The sequence below is a fragment of the Trachemys scripta genome, chromosome 6, assembly GCF_013100865.1.
Source record: "Trachemys scripta elegans isolate TJP31775 chromosome 6, CAS_Tse_1.0, whole genome shotgun sequence".
Lineage (NCBI taxonomy): Eukaryota > Metazoa > Chordata > Testudines > Emydidae > Trachemys > Trachemys scripta.
This window is the reverse complement of record NC_048303.1, coordinates 123046753-123070645: the sequence shown is the minus strand read 5'-3', so window position 1 is coordinate 123070645 and position 23893 is coordinate 123046753. Positions and strand designations below refer to the sequence as shown.

The following is a 23893-nucleotide window of genomic DNA, read 5'->3' as shown; positions in this document are numbered from 1 at the left end:
AACATTCTGGGATGTATTAGCAGGAGTGTTGAAAGCAAAGACACCAGAGGTAATTCATCCGCTCTACTTCATGCTGATTAGGCCCCTCAACTGGAGTAGTGTGTCAATTCTGGGTGCCAAATTTCAGGAAAGATGTAAACAAATTGGAGAAAATCCAGAAAAGAGCAACAAAAATGATTAAAGGGCTGGAAAACATGACCTCTGAGAGAAGACTGAAAAAACTGGGTTTGGTTTGTCTGGAGAAGAGAAGATCAAGAGGGGACACGATAACAGTTTTCAAGTACATGAAAGGTTGTTACAAGGAGGAGGGAGGTAAATTGTTCTTGTTAACCTCTGAGGACAGGACAAGAAGCAATGTGTTTAAATTGCAGCAAGGGACGTTTAGGCTGGACATTAGGAAAAACTTCCTAACTGTCAGGGTGGTTAAGCACTGGGATAAATTGCCTAGGGAGATTGTGGAATCTCTGTCATTGGAGATTTTTAAGAGCACATTAGACAAACACCTGTCAGGGATAGTCTAGACAATACTTAGTCTGCCATGAGTGCAGGGGACTGGACTAGATGACCTCTCGGGGTCTCTTGATTCTATGGATTCCCCAAGCACAGGGGAATATTTTGTCGGCACAGAGCTATGTTAGCATTCTTTACACCTGGCTTCCGCTCAGACTACGACACAAGAATGGCTGGGCTTCCCTGGCATCTGGCTGATATCAAACTACCAAAACTCCTCTTTGGGCCCAGTGACAACCAGCACCAATTGTAAACCGGACAGATCTAAGAAGGGGATCGGAGAATAAAAAGTGGCTTCAATTTCACCATTGTTTGACTCCACTAGGAATCATAAAATCATAGAATATCAAGGTTGGAAGGGACCTCAGGAGGTTATCTAGTCCAACCCCCTGCTCAAAGCAGGACCAATCCCCAGACAGATTTTTGCCCCAGATCCCTAAGTGGCCCCCTCAAGGACTGAACTCACAACCCTGGGTTTCGCAGGCCAATGCTCAAACCACTGAGCTATCCGTTCCCCCCCCCCTTGTGTTTTCATTTAATCCACATACCTAAAACAAAGTCAATATTAGACATTAACTGAAGAGTTTCCTTTTAGTTTTAGGCCTAAAATGTAACTCATCACTGCAGCAAATGCAATCGTGCTTTAAGCAAGCTAGTATTTTTGCAAAATAGTTCACTCCCCCACAGTTATTTACATTGTACAGAAACAACCAACTTGCATGTCATTCGTAACATGCACACTTTGGGAAGTGAGCATTCATGTGTATCATCAACCCACAGCTGTCATCTTTCAGTTCAGGAACTCACTCACGCCAAACCACGTTTATGTCTAGCTAAACTTCTTCCAGGCGCTCCTCTTTCTTCCCATCTTGACACTGCATTTTCAGAGTCCTCTCTATCAACTGTCTGGGCTCCCCTCTTCCAAAAGAAGCCACTCCATTGCTCCTATGTCAGTTTCTATTAACTCTTCCCCTCAAAGTGATGAACTCCCCAGTTCAGTTTCAGAATTTTCATTTAACGTTTAACTTTAATGTACCAGAAAATTGATTTTTAGCTTGAAGACTCCTTTGTCCTTCAACAAGTTATTCAGATACCTATGCTCTTACAACAAAGTAGAGCTGTCAGAATGTTTTCTGTGCCACCTTTCAATATAATTTTATGAGCAAAGTAAGTTCCTAATCTACTTTCCCTATATTGTTCATTAAATTTGTATGATGTAATATAGATGAAGATAGATAACACTTGTGTACTCTTCCTGTTAGTGCAAGACTGACTATGTCTCTGTATCCCTACCCCCCACAGCCATCTCACTATGGCTTCTTCCAAAGAAAATGTGAAGATGACACACTTTTCGTTTTCATTTGTCTTTAAGATGAAATAACCAACGTAGAACACAGTACTGCAGCTGACGGCATATTATTCTACAAACAGATCATAAACAAGACCATCTGAGAAAACAAGGTCATCTGAGAAAGAAGGTGTTTGAAGATTGCGACATCAGAACCAAAGCCAAACTCATGGTCTGTAAAATGGTTGTGATCCCCACCCTACAGTATGGGGCTGAAAGGTGGACAACATACATGACACATCTTAAGGCGCTGGAGAAGTATCAATGCTGTATGCATAACATTCTGCAATCAAATGGGATGATAGACACACTAACATCAGCGTCCTCTCGCAAGCTAATATTACGTGCATTGAGGCCATTATTTATTTATTATCAACTTCACTGTGCAAGCCACATTGTCAGGATGCCTGATTCCAGACTGCCAAAACAAGTCTTCTACTCTCAACTCAGCCAAGGCAGAAAAACCTCAGAGGAGGGCAGAAAAAATGTTACAGGGATGTCCTCAAGGCTAATAGGAGGAAATGCAACATTAACGTCAACTTGTGGGAATTTATAACCCAGGACCAACAACAATGGAGGAACTGCTTGAGATGGGGAACTCAGCACTTTGAAAATCAGATGTGACTACATGTAACGGAAGAACAGAAGTGAGAAAGTGCGTGGTATGGCCCAAACTAATACCCCAAGGTCACCCACCCTGCTCGGAAACACGTCTGCAATGTGGCAGAGTCTACAGCTCCAGAATAGGCCTTATCAGTCATCAACGGATCCACAGATCACTTGAAATGGACAATCCACGAAAGACAATCATCCTCAACTTTGAGGGATTCCCGATGATATACGTACATATATACACACACACCTACCTTTTTTCAGGCACCCAAGCATCATATTTAATACATTTATTGCTGACGCTACACACTGGACAGATTTTTTTTCAGTTCACTACCTTAGCCTCAGTTACTCCTTGATCATTTTCCCCTTCAAAAGATCCTACTCCTTTTGGACTCAAGGGACAAGAAAAGTTCAGACTACTTTTAGAAAAATATGTTACTTTATATTTATATCCATCATCTGAAATTACTCAAGGCATCATAGTTTTTAACTGGCCAAAACACAGTGTTTGCAAACTTCAACTCACAACCAATCTCCTCCTTGAATAAAAGGTTTCTTATCCCCACTCATTTTTGGTTAGCAGCTTCTCCATCACAAATAAGTATTGCATCTCCTCTGTAGAATTCAGAGGCGATCCAACTGGTACTCAAGGCTCCAGTTGTCAGAAGCTGGGAATGAGAGACAGGGGATGGATCACTTGATGATTACCTGTTCTGTTCATTCCCTCTGGGGCACCCTGCACTGACCACTGTCGGAAGACAGGATATTGGGCTAGATGGACCCTGGGTCTGACCCAGTAGGGCCGTTCTTATGATCTAAGCCCTGCTGTTCAACTCAGGCCACTAGAAGAATTTTTTAAAACCTGTAGAAGCCCTCCAGCAACCTATTAGCATTCAGACAACTTGAAATTACATTAACTAACCTAAATATATAAATTGCCTTCAAGTCTCTCTTTAGAGAAAAAAAATATTTTGTATTCCAGTCATTTACCAGACTACCATAGTGGGCTGAATGAGAAGAGAATCTGCTAAGAGAAAGAAAATTAGCAGGCAAGAAATTTCTCATTCTGCTGCACAGCTTCTCTTCTCATTCATCATCACAAGTGGGAAGTAGTGAGCAGTGATTCACAGACATAGGGATAAAGGATAAAGCAGACTTCGTTATTATGGTAGAATTATCAGCAGAAACAGAAGTTGCCACTAAAAAGCAAATCCTTGTAATTTTAAACAAGTATGTGAGATCCAATACAGTCACACCTTTTTCTACCAAAGGAGGCTTGTATAGAGGAATGGAAGCCTAAATTGCAAGACTTCCTCTGATGAGCTTCAGATTTGTCTCCTACACTGTCAGGTATCTTGAAAACCTCCATGAATGGTATCCCAGATACTTAGCATGTAAACTGGTGCAAGATTTTACATCTTGCCTGGTGCAACTTTGAGGCCTTAAGGCCTGGCATTTTGGTTGGAATGAGATGAACAAGGAACAATTCGTGTGTTCACTTCATATGCTTGAGATTTTTTATTGCTCTTGGAGTGCCCATTTATGCCACCCGCTTCTAAAGATGTGCTAAGGATTGAAACAAAATGGGATAACTGTTTTCCAGGAATTATGGAAAGAAGAATTTACCTTGAGCATAAAGGTTTCTCAAGCTCTAATAGCAGCAAGGGCAGCTACCCACTTTGTTATGGTGCTTAGTTGTAGGACTCATTGCTGTACAACAAACAGCACTGTACAAAGATACAGGCTGTTAATTATAGGTGGTCCAGGTCCTAATGAAATGGGATCCCTGCTATAAAAAGTCTAGTCTTTCCTGGAGATGTCACAGGCTGTCTATGAAGTTCACAGAAATGCTTTCTGGACCAGTGGAGAAGTAGGAGAAAGACTAATTCTTTTCTATATCCTGTACGAATGGTCCTGAAACACATTACATCTTTCTCTGCCTGGGGCATAATATCCATTGCCACAGAGAAGCTTTGACCCCTGGCTACTCCCAGCTTTGGGAGGAAGAGATACTTGTGCTTCAGCTCAGAAGCCAACCTCTAACAGGAGGTACAAGGAAACTTGCCCAAAGGGAATGTTATGTCATAACTGCTCACTACAGGGTCTCTTGCACCTTTACTGGCCACTGTCAGACAAGATACTGGACTATGAACCACTGGTCTGACCCCACATGGCCATGTCTATGTTTTCTTTTTCCAAAACATGCAACTGATAGAGCTGTCCAAGTAAGCTGAAGGGATAAATACTTCGAATTGGGGAATTCACCCTCTAGGTATGCTCTCCTCCCTTCAGGATGTTTCCATAGTGAGTGTGCATGATTAGCTGAGAGTGAAAACTGGACTGGCTTTCAGCACATTTGTACTTGCCTGCCCACAAAGACCCGTTTGGATGTGATCCACGAATGACACTTAATTTTGCATTGCCTCTGGAGGAATTTCTGCAAGCACATTGAGAAATCCCATTGAGGAGATTGCATAGCACCAGCTATTCACTGGGGATAACTGGTTACAGATGATCATTGATACTAAGAGGTTTTTGTTCTTTGCAAATCTTTACCATGATAGTATAATTACGGCCAGAGTCATGCCTGTTTTGACCCCAAGTCAGCAATTCTCTGCAGTAGATGCAAAAAGTTCTGGATTTTGAACTGCTGTGTTTGAATCCTTTCCAATAGCTAGCAAGTTATGCATGGGGTCTGTTTCTCTGTACTGGGCACTGACTACCTTTTTGTCCATGAACAAGTATGTATACACATAACTTGTGACCATCTGCCATTTCTTAAGACTGAGTGCAGAGGGTAGACCAAAAGGAGGCATCTTGTACAAAAATTATAATGTCTCTTACACAAATGCTCCCTTTGCCTTTGATATGCTGGGGATTTTGTTGGTGGGAGGAGTGGAAATCTAAATTTCTTTGACAGCTTTAGTTTTCTCCCTTCTGCTAGGAGAACAGTCTCTTCTTAAATAACCCTAGGTGCTGGTAGCAAGCAACAGATTTCTATGCTGGCTTTGACAGTGATGAATGAGGCCTCTATATATTCTGAGCTACTAATTTATTTAATGTTTCTCCATTGAGAAACATGTGCTCTCATAACACTAAAGTTTGGTATTATTTCTTTAACTACATGGAAGTCAGTAGCCCCCGCACAGAGTGCCTCATTCGTGGATTTACATATAGAACTTCAGTCACATCTGAATTTACATGAGATGCCTACTTTATTTGATCATGTCTCTTGCCCTTTGGTTAGCAGCTTGACCCCATATCTATGAACCTTAATTTAAAACGGCATGCAATAACAATGACTAATATGCTTAATTTAGCAGGTACTATTCTCAGAACTCACCTCGACTGACCTATCAGTTTGTACTGGTGAGTTGTGTTCTTGTTCCTAAAAACCCCAAATTGAAGTTTAAGTGTCTCCTGCTGACAGAGAAACAGGACACTGCTGGATACCAGAAAAATAACTTTAATTGACTTACCTTTTTCATATGTAGGCATGTTCTCCTGAAGTAGTCTACTAAGCTGGAACCCATTTAAATGCAAAAACCTTAGTTGTTCTCTCATTGTTTTCCCTTCTATAATGGAGAGTATAATATTCCCAACACTGTTTCTTGAAATTGGCAAGCCGAGACCTATTGCCAACGTAGCAGCTAAGTCCGTCTGTTGCACAAGTTCTGGCTGTTTTAAAGGGCCTAGAAGAAGAAGGAGAATACTTATATTACAAAATTATTCTGATTTGGAAGGTGGAGCTGCAAGCTTGGGTAGTCTCCGAATGTGCTCATGTGCTAGATCAGATATGTTCCCAAATCAGGGTCTGCTTAAAAAAAACGTTGGTCACAGTCTAGCTCCTCTTCCTTTCCAGCTGCTGCACCGCAACAGAGGACAGCAAAAGTGTTATTAAATTCTTACGTAACGTTACTCTTCCACATTAGTAATTATTGTAGTTTTAGCAAGCATGCATGTAATTATGAATAGGACAGGGTGGTCCATGAAACCATCTTTGAACTAAGTTGTGGTCCACATTATGAAAGTGCATGACAATCCCTGTATATATAAAACTCTAACGAAGTTGGAGGTGACATTCACTGACGTGTACACTGTGAACTATTCTCGGATTTAAAAAATTCTGTGACTAATAATTTGAAATAATGTATATTCATCGTTTTCTTGAAACTTATCTGTATTGAGATGACACCCAAAGACTGACTTAATATCTGGACTCTAACATGCTAGGCAAAAAGCACAAGAGATTTAAACAGGAGGAACTAAGGCTGCAATTCTGCTATTCCACATAAGCAGGCCTAATGATTTCAATGAGGCTTTGCACAGGGGACCATCACGTGCTGCAGCTTGCAGGATTAGGGCCTCAAGGCCAATCCCACAGACCTTTCAACACATGAATAACTTCACTCACGTAAGTGCTACTGTGTGCGTACATATGAGCTTAAATGCTTGCTGTGTCAGACTCTGACTTTTTGGAAAACTATCAGTGTTTCCTTGTGTGCGCCTTGCAAGCTACACGAAAGCATTTTAAAAGATACTTGAAGTGCTTGTGTATACAAGAATAGCCAAGATGGGTCTTGCTATAAATAAATACACTTCCTGAAAAAAGATCACTACAGTATCTATTACTCTGATAGCTCCTTGTAAGAGCATTAGAAGTTCTCGTCTCATTTTTAGTCTTGCTTTGATGGCGTGACCCTAAGAGCCCCTTAACGCCAACTGGCAGAGGGTCCACCATACTGCAACTTATATCAGGCCTGACACACACACAGTGTCCCAACACACTGTTGCCATAATATGTATCTAAAGCAAAGGAGGGCAAACTACGGCCCACAGGACCGTCCTCCCCGGCCCTTGAGCTCCCAGCCGGGGAGGCTAGCCCCCGTCCCGTCCCGTCTCCTCTCCCTCACAGCCTCAGCCCGCTGTGCTGCCAGCGCTCTGGGTGCTGGGGCTGCGAGCTCCCGCCGAGCAGCATGGCGATGAGGCTGGCTCCAGCCCAGGGTGACCAGATGGGATGAAGAAAATATCGGGACACATGGCGGGGAGGGGGAAAGTGGGAAGAATCCCGCCGGGACGTGGGACAAACGGCTAAATATCGGGACGTCTGGTCACCCTACTACGGCCAGGCTCTGAGCGGCATGGTAAGGGGGGCAGGGAGCAGGGGGATTGGATAAGGGGCAGAAGGTCCCGGGGGGCAGTCAGGGGATGGGGAGCGGTTGGATGGGGTGGAGGTTCAGGGAGTGGGGGGGACAGCAAGAGTTGGATAGGCATGGGAGTCCTGGGGGGGGCAGGGGTGTAGATAGGGGTCACGGCAGTCAGGGGAAATGGGAGCAGGAGGGGTTGGATAGGGGGCGGGGTCCTAGAGGGGCGGTCAGGGGACAAGGAACGGGGGGGTTAGATGGGTTGGAGGTTCTGAGGGGGGCAGTCGGGGAGGGGAAATGGGAGGGGGCAGATAGGGGGCGGGGGCCAGGCTGTTCGGGGAGGCACAGCCTTCCCTACCCGACACTCCATACAATTTCAGAACCCCGATGTGGCCCTCAGGCCAAAAAGTTTTCCCACTCCTAATCTAAAGGGTGCCATGTAAGGTATCATATGTAAACCAGTGAAACGCTGGTCCTGGAAATCATTGTGGGTTGCATACAAAGAGTCATAGGCATGCACTGGAAACAGGTTCTTAAAACGTGTTTGGAAAGCAATCCATAAACCCAGCCTGCCCTAGACAGAGGGACTTTGACCAGAGGGTTTACAGGCAGAGAACAATGAAAGGACAATTACACAGAAGGTAAACAAAGTAATCAAACCTAGAAGAGGAGCAAATTATGAGGAGGATGTGAAATCAGTTTAGTTCGCACACTTGGGGACCCCAGAGTCTGAATCCTGCTTCCCAACAGATCACCCTGACTCTAAAGACAAAGACAATGGACTTTGGAAAATACAAGGGAGCAAAAAGCCATTGGAGTTAGCTATGACTTAGAAGACATAGGGAACAGAACCCTCTGAGCATATGAAGAGGGGATTCTCTTGGCCTGAAAGGCAGGAGCTGCTGGTAACTTGATCTAAGTGAGAAACCTGCTTGTGTAAAGATTATAACTTGCTAAAATTAAGTTTTAGTGACTGAAAACAGGTTTTGTTTGTAACCATAACTGTCTCTTATTCTTGCTTAGAATCACTTAAATCTCTGGTCATGTCTACACTAGCAAGTTTACGGCAGCACAGCTGTACCGATACAGTTGTGCCACTGTAAAGCCGCTCGTGTAGCTGCACTATGCCTACAGGAGAGAGCTCTCCCGTCGACATAATAAAACCACCTAAATGAGAGGTGGTAGCTATGTAGGTAGGAAAGCGTCTCCAACCAACATAATGCTGTGCATACGAGCACTTATGCTAGCAAAATGTATGTTGCTGGGGGGCGTGCTTTTCTCACACCCCTGAGCGACATAGGTTTGCTGAAGACTCTCACGTACTTCAATATAACAGTGCTGAGATGGTTTGTAGTAAAACTAAAAAAAAAGTTTATTAATGAGGAACAGAGGCCATGTCTACACTTCCACTTACGTCGGCAAAACCTAACAGACTGATGTGTCTGGAGGCAGGAAACAATTTCTGTGGGTGTCCAGCAAGGGAGAACAGACACTGCAGGGAGACATCTCTGGGGAACTCATGTTCACAGATTGTTACCTGTAAGGCAAAATTTAAACTGGCAAAGCCTTGAGGAGTTTGCTGGCAAGGCAGACAGGCTGCTGGGCAGGGGCCTAATGCATAGTTTAGCAGCAACAAAGCTCTCATTTGCTGAGACAGAGGGATAACAGGGGCTTACAGTGCTGGGAGTCCTAAGCAGAATGTCACAGACGGTTCCTATTTATTCCCATGCTCATTCAAAATGCCACCTACAATCCTTAAATCTTCTTTCATGTAATCCTTGCACGCTAGTCTCAGCAACTTTCAGAATGTCATTAAAGACAAAAAGAAGAACAGGAGTACTTGTGGCACCTTAGAGACTAACAAAGATTTGTTCTTCTTTTTGCGGATACAGACTAACACGGCTGCTACCTGAAACCTGTCATTAAAGACAAAAAGTTACCCACTGGTATACTTGATTGGTAACAATTGGTTGCTATGTAGATTATACCAAACTTATTTAGTAACAATTGGGATTTGCATCTCCCTAATAGGTTACACAAGTAATACTTGACCAGCACACTAATTCAAAGATAACTGCCAGTAGGATTACCCCATTTGCATAAACCAGATCTACCAAATTAAACATAGCCTGAATTATTTGCTCATTTGCAAGAGTAAGACCATTTAAAAAGAGTGACTAAAATTCCAACTCGAGAGGGAACGGATAGCAAGGGAAAGCTACATACGAGTTGCAAGGCTCACTATTAGTAACACAAATATCAAGGGACAAAATGCCATAATTTCACAAGACTCTTCAAGGTGTCATGCCGCTGACATTGATCAAATGTAACTGGGAGCAACAATCAGCTCTTGATTTGGTTAGTTCAATATCTGAAAGCAACCCAACTGCCCCTGTTGACACAGTGTTGAGTGCATCAGCTGGACTCCAGCTCTGCAGATGGAAGTGCATCAGCTGTGCTGAAGTAACCTCCAGCAAGAGGACTAAGCCAAATATCTGAGGGCAAGATTTAAAAGCAAGAAAGTCAGTTGTCATAGCAAATGGGTGGCGGGAGGCCAGGGAGCAAGGGACAGAATGATATGGAAGAGCAAATTTATCTCACTGTAACTTAATTTAATTGATTATTTGGACAAAGTGTTTGAAGGTAATTAAAAGTTATGCAAACCGTAGAATAAATATCTTTATAAACACAAACAAGCCACTGTGACATTCCCTCCCTTTTCCTCTTACTATGGATCACAATGGAATGTGGTGTCAATCAGAAAAACCTTTAGTGCTGTACAATTAGAAACGTGACCAATAGAATGACTACACTCGTTCTCAGCATTCTGCATTCGGGGATTGGAGCCAAGCATCCACATTGTCAGTATTTCAACCTCTTGCCCCTCTACAGCAAGAGCTCCACTTCTCTCCCTACCACCACCACTCCAGTCTTTAATCTTCCCACTCAGACCGGGAATGGACATTTATTCCCCCACCACTGATCTGGGGCACAAGAGAAGGGCAGGAAAAAGTTCTTCTCAGGGAAAGGCAAGGTTAGGCAGAACTCACTTCAAGCAGGAATTCAGTTCCAATCTTGTCTCCTAGTGGCCAATAATCAGCCTACCTCTTCAGAAAAGACCCCTTTAATAGACTCCTAAATCCTGTAGGAAGTTAGCCAGTCCTAAAGTGATGGCCACATGGAAAACAGATTGTTTCTTAAGAGGCTAAAACGCAGAGGTCATGTTTTAGCAGGACATCAATGCACACCAAGGATAGTAAACACACATGGCCAATGTGTTACAGTTTATTTCTCTACTAACGCAAAACCTTGTTAAACTGTCTGTAAAGAGAAAGTGTCTTATGTAACTTAACGCTCTACACCAATGTATAACAAAACTTTGAACCTGAAAGTTTAGAGCCATTATGAACTAAACTAGAGATGAAAGCATATTCTAAAAGACTGTTTAAAAATCACCTACAAACGTACAGTTCTGAATAGGTTTTTTTAATACAATAAGAGACTGAAATTCTTCAATCCTTACTGTGACAAAGTGGGGGTTCTGTCTGTACCACTTCTGAAGTGTGGATATTTTATGAAATTGTATCATGAAGTTACCGTGTCAAGGAAAGCCTACATGTATGTGGATCCACCATAAATTAGCATGATAGGCCAGAGATAATGGTAAGTGATCTGCACTCAACAATTGTCTATTCAGAGTAAAGCACCTTGGGACAATGGGTTTGTTCTAGATGGAAGACACTTCTTCCCCTTGTCGAAAGGGAAGGGGGTTTGAGAGCTGTGGAAAAGTACATAAAGGCACAACAAAAGAAGCAGGCGACCCCAGCAGGAGTCTATAAAGGGACTCAGAGGATGAACTGGAGCTGGGGAAACTGAGAACCCAGCCAACAGCTGCCGTTCTCCAGTTGCCCAGCTCTGAAGGCAGCGCCGCCACCAGCAGCAGCGCGGAAGTAAGGGTGGTAAACCAGTAAACTCGCACGCTGCTATTAGGGCACATCAGGAATTGCAGTTCTACCAGAATCAATGTTGGAAAAAGGATGAGCAAGAAGAAATTATGGACACTTGTTCACATTTCAAAAATCCACTTGGACAGAGATCAGAGGACCTAAAGAAGAGGTAGGTCATATCTGGGAAAACCCGGACATATGGTGACCTTACTCACAGCAGTCCTAGTGGGTAGCCAGAAAGGAGGACTCGCTAGGATCTGTGACACTTACCATTTCTCTTTTCAAAAGCAGAGCTGATAAATAGCAGAGGTGTCTGAACTTCTTCCTCTGAGGAACCTCCATGACTGCCTGTTTCGGACATCCCATGATCACCACACACAATAAGTAAGTTGGGCAAAGAAGATTCTTCTTCCTGCAACTCACATAAAAAAAAAAGGCTTCAGTAATATCAGACATGCACATGCTTCAGAAGAATTTTATTATTTTTACCATTTTAATAAAAATATTTCCTCTAATAATTTGTTTTTAAAATGGCTCTGCTTCCAGAGCAGATTAGCAGAGATGCACTCAGCAACTGCTGCCTGCAGTACAGGTACACTGCCAGCATGCCGGATTTTGACACTGCTTCCACTCTTCTCCTTCATTTTGAAGTTTTAAAGCAAGGATAGCAGAGGAAAAACCCCAATTCTTAAAGTTGTTTTTTTTTTTTTTTCCCAAAAGAGAAAAACTGATCAAGGTCTAGTCAGCCTCTTGACAATGTTGCTAGAAAGTCAAGGAGTACCCCATCAGGATTTAAGAGTTCATAAAGGAATTAAAGATGATATAATCTAGTCTGTATCTCCTGGTAAGAAAAAAAACAGGATTTAAATAGATTTGAAGGACACTCAGACTGAATTAGCAGAACAAGTAATCATCAATATTAATCATGTATTGTATATTAGGACAAGAACCTAAAATCAAGGTGAAGTCTAATGAACTTTTAGAAGGTATTTACATTCCAATATCCTCTTTCCATTCACTCATGACTCAGATGTCTTCAGGCAGATATCTGACACGATTTATTTTTGTTGTGGGAGGGGAGAAGCAGAGGGAGTTTAAGTGAAACCCTCCAATGAGTTAAGCTAATAAATTAAAATAAAAATTGAAGAAAAATTATTTTGTCTTTAATGTAAAAATCAGACATGGTATATTTGTAGTCTCCAATGATAAATGCAATACTTGCTCTGTTTGAGTAAGTGGTTTTATAAGTTTTATATTTTTCAAAATGTCCTAAAGCTTTTAGGGTTATATTTGCATATTAACAACTCTATTGATTATCTATTAATGAATTATGCCAGGCCATTCCAACACCATATGGAAGGTCGTGTTCTATCTTGCACTGAAAATAGGAGTTCAAGCTCTGATGAAAATGTGGGGCAGATACTTTCACACCAAAAACTAAACTAAGCTTGAATTTTGATAAACCTTAGAGAAAATCAATATGCTTGAGTTCTAACCAATTAAAAATTGATCTTAAGAAGTCTGTTTTGAGTCTCAGGATATTTTGGGTCCTTCTAGCTTAAAATATAAACATAAAACTGAAAAATTGTACATACGGAGTTTGGGAGTCTTTCTGGGGTTATACTATTTACCAAAAAAAACCTTATAACTGAATCCTTAAGTGCTAACAGAAAACTTGATTTACAATAGCTACTTCTCTTTGATGCTGTATGCAGAAATCTTTATAACAATTAAAGAGTGTAACACTACTTTATTTTATGCTCTCAGTAACTTTTCCTGCATCCAAAGTTGAAGGCTAAAGCAGTGCACACAAACTGCATATTACTAGTTCAGGGGCACTTGTGAGCATTAGAAGACTTTCAACAAAGGATTAACTACTGCATTGAGAAGTTATGTTCTTCATGAAACCATACTTCAAGTTCAGCAACTCCATTCCTGAATAAACTCCGTTTCATGGAAATAATGATCTTCCTGAAAACAACTAGGGTGACCAGATGGGAAGAAGAAAATATCGGGACACATGGGGGGCGGCGGGGTCCCGGCGGCGGAGCAAAAAACAACAACAACGGAGTCCCACCGGCAGAGGGGTGGGAAAAAAAAAAAAAAAAACACACACCAGGAGTGCGAAATATCGGGACAAATTGCGTCCCCACCAAACGTCCGTCAGGACGTGGGACAAACGCCTAAATATCAGGACGTCTGGTCACCCTAAAAACAACAGCTACCATGCTGATGATTCTGGATTTCATTAAACTGGTCGGCCAAATCAAGTGTGGAGCTCTTGAGCCAAATGAATGGTTTCAAAAGAGAAAAGGATCCGAGACAAAACAATAGCTACTCTAACAAATACGAGGATTTTCAGAGTAATCAGCTAGCTCAGGAGTTAGTCCTGTTCTTTGTGAACGGAGGCGTTGCTGTGGAGGAGAGCCTTTCCGAAACTACTAGCCTTGGAGTCAACCAAAAAAACACAACAACAAAAAACCACCTAAGTAGAACACACAACTTTCGTTTTCAGAAAAAAAATCAGCTGCACTTTTGAACATTAGGATTGCAGTAGAATATTGGCTTTTGTCACATGCTTCCAGCTGTGCCCTCTGCCTAAAACAGGGGCCTTATAGAGTGGAAGGAAATTGTTTTTCTAGTCCATGAGCATTTGTGCTGTGTTACAGAGGAAAATCTTCAAAGCAGCAGCTACTTTCATGATGAAGGGATTCTTTGTGAAAGTGTCTCTTATTTTAGTGGAGCTCCTGAGCCAACTAGGTAGCTTTGAGGATTTTGATTTTTTTGCTGGGCACTTGCACAAAAATCCTGGGCTTCGTGAAAGTAGACACTGTTTTGGCTAGAGATCCTCTCAATCTTAAGACTAGAAAATACATAAACTGTCAGTTCAAATTTCATTACACATCATACCAACAAAAGCATAAGAGCAAGGAAATGAAGTCAAGTCATTCAATCGTTTATACTCTCGGTTCCTCCACCTAGAAACAAACTTCACCACAGACAATACACCACCATAACTCTGCCCCAGTAAGGGTAACAGCTTTCCAGGACCCACTTTCCCTTCCCACGCCATATATTAAGGAGTGTGATTCCCCAGAACTGTGCAGAAAGGATAGAGGTGATGAAGGCAGAGCTATTTGTGGTGGTGCTGGTGTTGAAGTGCTGGGAAACTGGCATTCCTGCTGGGACAGAGTTAAGGTTGCAGTATGTCTACAGCAACGTACTACTGGGGGAATTCTGCGCCACTACACAAGCGCAGAATTAATGTTCCCCACAGATTTCCTCCTCCCCCTGCTGAATAATTGATTCTGAAAGGAAGGCAAAGGGAAGCTGCAAGAGGGCTCATGCTGTAGTTACACCTTTTGCCTACCAGGGGCTGCTGCAACACCAGAAGAGAAGGCAGCTGGCTCTCAGGCCAGAGCAGTTGCGGAGAGGGAGGCTGCCTTCCTCACAGCGCCCTGCATGCGGAGCCAGGTGAGGAGGCACAACATGTGGGGTGGACTGACAGAGCAGGGCACACAAGGCTACTGGGGGTGGGTCACACAGATGGGCTAGTGGGGAGACAGACTGGGGCAGGAGCACAGGAGCTAGTGAGGGGCTAACATTGAGCTGGGGCTGAATGGGTGAGAGGATGCAGGACCACAAGGGGGCAGAGGCAGCTATGTCTGGCTGAATGGGGAGTGGAGATGCAGGGACACATGGGGACAGGGGCAGATGTGCCTGACTGAATGGGAAAGGCTAGGAGTCAACCAGGGTCTGCATGGAGGAGGCCCCCCAACTCTAGAACAATCCCTCCTCACCCCCCCCAAAAAAAACCCCAAACTGTTCCACACTTCTCCCACCCACACCGAACAACCCTCCAAGTTCACTCCCAGGTTCCTTCCCAAGCAATTATTTTCCTCTCCCTCAGCTCCTCCATTACCCCTGACTCCCCCAAGCCTTTTCACTGCTTCCAAAGGGTGCAGGAAACACATTTCTGTATTGTGGATTAAATGAATTATTACTCAAAATTTTGTATTAAGATGCCTAGTAAGGAATCTATTTGTCAAAAAACATTTCCTGAATCTTTTTTGTCGTCTATATTGTTACAGACATACTTGCTGACAGGGATTTTGAAATCAATTACCAAAATGAGTGAAACTGGCATGAAGATAGTGTTATTTTGACAAATAAAATATGGTACGCAGAATTTTTAATTTTTTGGCACAAAATAACCCCAGGAGTCCAAGCACATGATGGTTCTAGTAGCAAAATAGCAGCTTTCAGTGGAGTTCTGTTAGATGCTTTAACTTCATTTCCTCATTTTTGTAGCTTTGTGTTAGTTATAGCTGAACTTTCACTGAGTGTTCTTGTGTGTTAACATTGATCTGAAACATACGCACAATTGCTAGCATCGCAGAATGGAAATACATTGCACCCAAATTCAAGTTATTTAGGTCGATACTCCTTATCACATTTGATTGGTTGTGCTTGTATAGTATTGTAATAGCTTGAACATTTTAAAATAGGACCTGATCCTGCAGAGTTTTGACAGTCTTTTCTTCCTATGACTTCAATAGCAGCTCCTGGGTGCTCACCACCACTTTTGAAAAGCAGGTTATATTTAGGAGCCTAAATATGCCTTTACGCACCTAACTTTAGGCATCTGCTTTTCAAAGTCTTGGCTAGTGTACTCAAGAACATCTGTTAATAAAAGTTGTGAAAGTAAAATCTTTAAAAACAGGAAATATTGCTACAGCATTACATACTTCCTGGAGAGTAAGACACTCCCATTTGAAGTATACTGAAATAACTATCACCTTAGTCTTCCGGGAATATTACAGCAGTGTTAGTCTATCACTATTAGATTTGTGTCCAGAAGTAAGTGTTTCACCTTTGAGAGGAGTGAAGTATGAATCTTCTTGAGGATGTTATCCATTTCATAAAGCTTTGGTCCCACCAAAGGGCTGTTTGGTCCAGTCAGATGACCAATATGGTCCAATCCTAGGTAGTGAAGTATTAGTATATCCCAGTCTTCTCTTTTTAAGACACTATCCAAATGCCTGGTAACGTTATCATCGACCTTGTAGATGAAAGCAAAACATTTTAGAAAAATCACATCTTCCTATTCTACAACAAGTAAAGGAAAATTAAGTTGCTTCATTTGGCACCACACGTTCAAGTTCCATAGAAGTTAAGTGAGAACTGCAGGGTGCTCACCAATTTTGAAAGCCATATTTGCTGTGTAAATCAGCTTGAAGCCCGGAACTTAACTGTAGGTACCCACTTTTAAAAGTCTTGGCCCCCGCTTCACCCCTTTCAGCTGAAGAGACCCCAAAACAGATAAGAATGTATATATAAAAATCAAAGAAAACAGGGCTGTCAAGCCACTAAAGGGCATTCCTTTTCTTAAAAAAAGAACAGTTTAACCTTTTAACTAATTTTCCTCCCTTACTCCCCTGTCTTTCACCTCTATCTCCTTCCCTACTGGTCAGTAGGGAGTACTGTCTAATATTAACTCTTTTGTGCTTCTACTGGTTTTCATTGGAGGAGCCCAGCCCCTCCCTTCCTATTCACTCTCGATACAATTTCAAGTTTTTAAACTTTCTATTCAATTTGACAGCCTATTTTGAGTTTTACATTCATTCTAAGTTCTTCTCATTTCAAAAGTTCAATACTAACTTGTCTATTGAGCAATCAAGGCCTTGAAACAATGGAATAATACACACTGAAAACTTCAGATCATGTCAACGTTTCTAGAGGAGCAATGTGTATCTAATGTAGTTAAGTGGTGAAAAAACAATTTCCACTAACTCCTGTAGGCCTAACAAAAAAGAAAAGAGTTAGCTTTTCAAACATGGAAATAGAAAATACGTATGGCAGCAGCCACCTAACGGTCTCACGGTTTACTGGAAGAAGGAATCACAACTTCCAAATATTAACTGAAATGGTGGAAGTTTTTCCAGTGTAACATTCAACACACGAAAACAAGTGACTTCAAAACTTGATTACTTCCCTTCTCCCTTTTTGCTAAAATAATCGCACGAACCACAGGAGCTATACAAAAATCAATGCTTTCTAATACTATCGATACAATGGGATTAAAAATTTGGCATGGCAGATAGCACTGGTTCTAGCTTTGGTAGTCCTTTAAGCCACTAAAATCATGTCAGAAATGAAGTGGGGGAACAGAACACAGTAATTAGACTTACATGATTTTTAAGATGCAAAGACAGACAACTGGCCAGGAGAGGGCAATGTGTGTGGGGGGAGGTGATAGGTGTGTGGCAGGAGACCCTGTTTTCTAATGTTCAACTGCATTAATTTCTGTTGTTGGTGATGCGTGAGAAATCAAACCTTCAACACTGTGACTGCACTTTTGCCACTGGTCCCAGACTTCCAACCCCGAAATCGTTCAATCCCTGCCACTGTAATATGATCCTTTAGAACAAGATGGAGAGTTTAGCACAAACAGGCTTATGTAAAAGGAACAAACCAGTGCAGTATCCTGCTTACATCTGCCACTGCACTGCCCCATAGGAGCACAAAGAGGCATTTTGTTTAAGAACCACAGTTCCTCCCAGGGCTTCTGCATTGCAATGGAATGGGTGCAGGGAAAAATAGTTTGCAGCACTCTCATGTAGGAGCTGTACATTTCCCCCATGCAGCCAGCTGGCTACCACACCCCTGGCCTTCTGCAACCAGTTGCTCAGAGGAGGGAGCCCCTGGGCTTGCTTAAGCACCCAAAGCTGCAACATGGGTAGCCTTTACAGGACTGCACAAGTGGACAGAACCCTTTATCCCTCCTATGCCAGTACACAGCCATGTTAGAGCACATGACAATCTAGACAAAACTGGATATTTTTGATAGCTGCATGATCAGAGATCCTAGCTATACTAACAGACTTTTTAATATTGGTTTGTACTATGGGATAGGTGAGTGGACTGAAAACATGTCTAGCTTTGTTTAAAATTCCACAAAATGATCTAGTCTCCCACCACGACAAAGCTTTGTGGGTAAATCACATGAATATTAAAGAGGAGTTATTCACAGACCTCCTGCACATTAATGGACAAACGAAATGGCATATGTTTACTCTTTTCAAGTTAATTAGGCCTGGAAAAACTGTTTTTTTAAATGAACATCAGCTATACTAAGGATTTTCTATTGCTCCCCCATGATTATAGTATCCAAGCACCTTCCACATGAAATTCATGGGAACAGCAAAATCCCTAGTTTCATACTGTGAATACTTTTTAAAAATAGGGTATATCAGTCCAGTTTTCAATTAGTAGCCAATGTCTTGCATACTCCAAAACATGGCCAATGGTTTTTGAGAAGAAAGTATTCACTAAAGGTTTGAAAAATGTGTGCGCTCAATATATAATTTGACTTTGTAAAAGCGTCTTACCTCAGTATAATCTGACACAAAAAATGATGTTGTTCCATCATATTCCACAAAATGCTTTGGAAACAGTTTAACCCAAGTGTCGTCACCATAAAAGATTATTCTTTTCCCAGCTGTTTTTGCCTGCCATATCAGGTTGTCTTCCAAGAGTGCTGGAGAATTAAGGTTCATGATAACATCAATGAAGCCAGGTATGCTACCAGTCATCAAGGCCTAGATAAATAAAGAAAGTAAAGTAAACAGCAGAAGCTAAGGAAACATTTGATACTTGTGTGAAAAAATAATGAGGTAAAATTAACAGTGGCCAGGTGGGCGGGGGGGGAGGAGGGGAGAATCAGGTTTACAATGTCAAAGCCTAATAAATGAATTAACCCATGAATTGCCATACCAGAGTCCAGTATCCTGTCTCTGACTGTGGTCGCTGGAGGGGCTATACTGAGAATGCTCATTCAGGGCAAACTGCAAAGAATAGGGCAGACGATCCCCACAACTGGTGGTTTAATCTATAATTAGGTTCCACCAAGCTAGTAACTAAACAACTTCTGTAATGCCCTCCTGATTACCAAGAAGCCAGGACACAGTTCTCTTTAAGCAATCCAGCCTCTGGCTCCCACCCAGACAGCCAAGTCTAATATAGTGAGGGTTAAACCTTATTATATATAAAGATCGACCAACCCCAAAAGACCCGGACACATTACCCATCAGGTCAATGAATATTTCAGATCTTACCCAAATACACACTTATTGCCAGTCCTTATTAACTAAATCTAAGATTTATTAATAAAGAAAAAAAAAGTTTCTCTGGTTAAAGATCATTGTACACACAGATATGAGTAAAGTCCTTAGGTCAGTTTCATAGCAGAGATGGTGAGGCTGCTGATTTGTAAAAATCATTTTGAATCAATTTAAAAGGTTATAGTCCAATAGCCAGTCCATGTGCAGAGTTTGTTCAAATTCTTCCATGAAAATTGCAGAGCAGACTGGAGACCTCAGTCTTACGGGTTTAGACTTTCCAAGTCAAAGTTTAAGCAGATCTGAGATAGCAAGGATCAGGCCGGAAACTTCCTTTATAGCCTGAAGCTCAGTGGATGAGCCTCTTGGCAGCAAATGATCACAGCAGGCCTTCCTTGGATGAAGAATAGGTAATGTACACTGATGCTCTGAAGCTAACCTTTGTTTCCTAGGCATACACTGGTAACTAGTTGCATTCATTAGCATAAGGCAATTAATCATTCAGACAGTTCACAGGTAGTTTTACTATGCAGAATCACAAATTTCAAAGAGAAATTAAGGCAATACTATTACACCACAAGTATCCTTTAAATGAGATCCCCTTTTGATCTCTGAATCAATGGAATACAGCAATGTAACATTATAGGCAGGAACAGGAATTTAGCACCTACAAGCTAATTAGATCATGTTAAAATTTTAACAAGATATAGGTAAACAGACGCATACAATTACTATCTACTTTTCAACCTCTAACAATACAGACCTACATACCTAGGACTCTAGTCTATGTAACATGGCCCCTACAAGCAGTGGCCCTGTTTACCATTTCAATACTCTTCTAATATGTCCTCCTAAGGATTGCTTTCAGGTCAACCAGCCTCCTGGTTCCTTAGCCGCTAGTTCAGCATCATAACAAATTGCCATACCAGAGGGCATCTAGTCCTGCACCCTGTCTCTAACATTAGCTACATGAAGGTACAAGAAATCCCATAATAGATCATTTTCCCCTAGGGGAAAGCCCAGGCAATAGTTGTGTTTAAGCCCACCCAGACCCAGCCCATAGTACAAGTTTCTACACTTACATCACGTAAGGATAAAAAAAATTTACAATCCATAACGATGTCATTTAAAAAAATCCTACTAAGCTCTCGGCCTCAATTAGGGACAGGAATATTCACATACTATGCTCTGAGTAGCAATAAAAAGATTCCTGATTTAACCGATTTTGTGGAACCTTGCCAAATGTTAAGGATGAGTCAATTAAAAAAAAAGTTCTAATATATTCAAAAGAGGGAACAAAATTTAGGAATAAGGGAAAGGTGCATTAATCATGGATGGCAAGAGTTTCTAAAGAATAGTCTAAAAATAAATATTTGAGGGGGCACAGAAGTTTTCAAACATCAGCCCACAGACAGCTGCCAAAAAACATTTGCAAAGTGAGAAAGTTTCAACCCAAGGAAGCAGAAGCCTTCTTGTTTTCATGGAAGTAAGTGTTTACAGTGATAAAGTATTGTTTATGCCTCTGCTGGTCTACAAATATCAGACTGTTAGCCAAAGCAGAGAAAAGTACAGCCCTCCCCAAGGATTCCAATATAGGTACAGAAGACTATTTATGTATTGAATTATTTTATTGCATTTATTTTTTTATTCTGAGAACAGAAATAATGGTGTACAATTGACAACGCATGTTTGGCTAGGAAGTTGCTGTATCTTGCAATGTTGTTTTCTTTATGTTTGCATCTTTTATAAAGCTACAGTTATCTGGGCAGAAGCAGTGGGATTCTTTGATGTTAAGTGTACTCAAACTTTTTATCTGAGATGAAATAATTTAAAACAGCCTCCAGGTTTGTGTACAAATAGCATGAATCAGGAGGGGAAAATTCAAGTGATTAAGAGTTTTACTATGAATGAAATTCTAGGATCCTACCATTTTCTTTATATTACAGTCTATAATATTGTTGGTTAGTTTTGCAGACTTACTGGTCTGCTGAGCACAGCAACACCGAACACAAGTTATTCTCTGCAAATTTCCATTTTAGAGTAAAAAGTGTATGCAAAGCACCACGGTTACCAACAGTCAAATTATCTACTCTAAAAATTAATCATCACTACGCAGCTGAAACTGAACAAGTTTGAGACCCAGCTAGAATATACCGATGCTAAATCCACCTGTATGAGCTTCAGATCCAGATAACTAATGCTGCTATGATCATCACTGGTTCCAAACAAAAGAGCCAAGCAGCCCTGGATTTCTGTTAACTTAACCATCATTGAACAACATCATATTGTTTCTTTGAGAAGAGATATGGTCATATCGTAACCCAAACTGTGTTCGCAACTTTGACCAGAGTCCCAGGGGAGACAACTGAGGTCACTCAATTAGGGTGAACTGCAAAGAATGGAGGAGACAATCCCCAAAGCTGGTGGATATTCCAATACTTAGATTTACCAAGCCAGCACAAAACAGCTTCTATAATACCTCACTGGTTACCCAGAAGCCAACAACACAGTCCCATTAAAGTAACCCAGCCTTAGGCCTCCACCCAGACACCCAACTCAAATCATATAAAAAAGTTCTACCAATCCCAAAGGATCAGACACATTACCTCCCAGATTAATGGATATTTCAGATCTTACCCAAATACACGCTGACACCCAATTCTTATTAACTAAACTAAAATGTATTAAAAAGAAAAGAGTGTTGGTTAAAAGATCAATATACATACAGACATGAGTACAGTTCTTGAGATTAGATCCATAGTGGAGATGGTGAACTTTGTAGTTGCAAAGAGTTATTTCAGAAATAGTCCATAGGTTATAGTCCAATGTTCACATTCAGGGTGATTCCAGATTAGGACTGGAGATCTCAGTCTTGGGTTTAAGTTTCCCCTGCATGAAGCATCAAGCAGATCTGAGATAAAAAGGATTGGGACCCAAGGCACAGCTTGGAGTCCATAGGCGAACAATAGGCACTCATGGGGCCTCTGAAGAGGACCCATTTCCTAAACATCACCAAAAATTATCTACACAGATTAACATAAAGCAATTGCCCATTTTCCATCAGTCTCAGGTGATTCGCTATACATTTCAAAGAGACGAACACAGCGATATCCTAGATTTACAGTTCATTTAAACAATATTCCCTTTTGATCTCTGAATCAATAGCTATAGTGAGACAGAAACTGTCTGTTTATATGGCTAACATTTAACAAGATATAAGATATAAGTACACTGTGACTTCACACCCCATAATGCTTTATGGAAATATGCTTATGACATAAATATGACATAACTGGAATATGGTTTATCCTAGATATGCCATGTAACATATCTCTGCAAAGGTTATGATCTACTGGATATATTCATCCTATTCGTATGCATGTATCATTTTTGTATTCGAAGTTGTGAATATTAGCTGTGTACTTGCTTGATTTTAAGTAGCCTTAGTAAGGCATTTGGTCAGCTTCTTTAGAAAGGAATTTGCAAGTTAAGGGCCCAATTAAGAAACACTTAACGAACAATGGATCTTGGAAGACTCCAATCCACATAAGAAGTCTTCCTGGAGACATTCAAGATAGCATGTGAGCAATGGCTGCTGCCTGTAAAAACTGAGTCATGCATGGACATGTGACTTGCCCATGTGACTCCAAAACTCCATCTTGGAGCTGGATTTTGCATAGGAGAGAGGAAGGAGTCTCCACCCACAAGAGAAAATCTATTTAATCCCCTGGGAGACCCCTCCATTTGGCCTTCAGCTGGCTCAAGAGATAGCCTCTCCACCCCTAAAGGATACCTGAAAGAAACTGGAACAAAGGACAGTAACCAGAGGGGTGTGAGTGACTGCTGGCCCAGACTGGAAGGAAGCTAATCTGTAAAAGAAGTTTACTGGAACATCTCTGAGGGTGAGATTTTGTCTGTAATCACTTTCTTACCATGTTAGGTTTAGACTTGCGTGTTTTATTTTATTTTGCTTGGTAATTCACTTTGTTCTGTCTGTTATTACTTGGAACCACTTAAATCCTACTTTTTGTATTTAATAAAATCACTTTTTACTTATTAATTAACCCAAAGTATGCATTAATACGGGGGTGGGGGCAAACAGCTGTGCATATCTCTCTATCAGTGTTATAAAGGGTGAACAATTTATGAGTTTACCCTGTATAAGCTTTATACAGGGTAAAAAGAATTTATTTGGGGTTTGGACCCCAT

The 23893-nt window shown here is 41.4% G+C and overlaps 1 protein-coding gene across 1 annotated transcript in view; it reads right to left on the bottom strand.

Annotated features, from left to right (window-relative positions):
- PIGG (phosphatidylinositol glycan anchor biosynthesis class G) overlaps positions 1 to 23893 on the bottom strand; it is a 121221-nt gene that overhangs the window by 82771 nt on the left and 14557 nt on the right. Inside the window, exons 3-6 of the mRNA XM_034773803.1 lie at positions 18956 to 19165; positions 16438 to 16626; positions 11835 to 11976; positions 5953 to 6165 (exon numbers count right to left, since the gene is read on the bottom strand). Of these exons, the coding sequence (XP_034629694.1) occupies positions 5953 to 6165; positions 11835 to 11976; positions 16438 to 16626; positions 18956 to 19165 (754 nt within the window). The remainder of the gene's footprint in view (positions 1 to 5952; positions 6166 to 11834; positions 11977 to 16437; positions 16627 to 18955; positions 19166 to 23893) is intronic.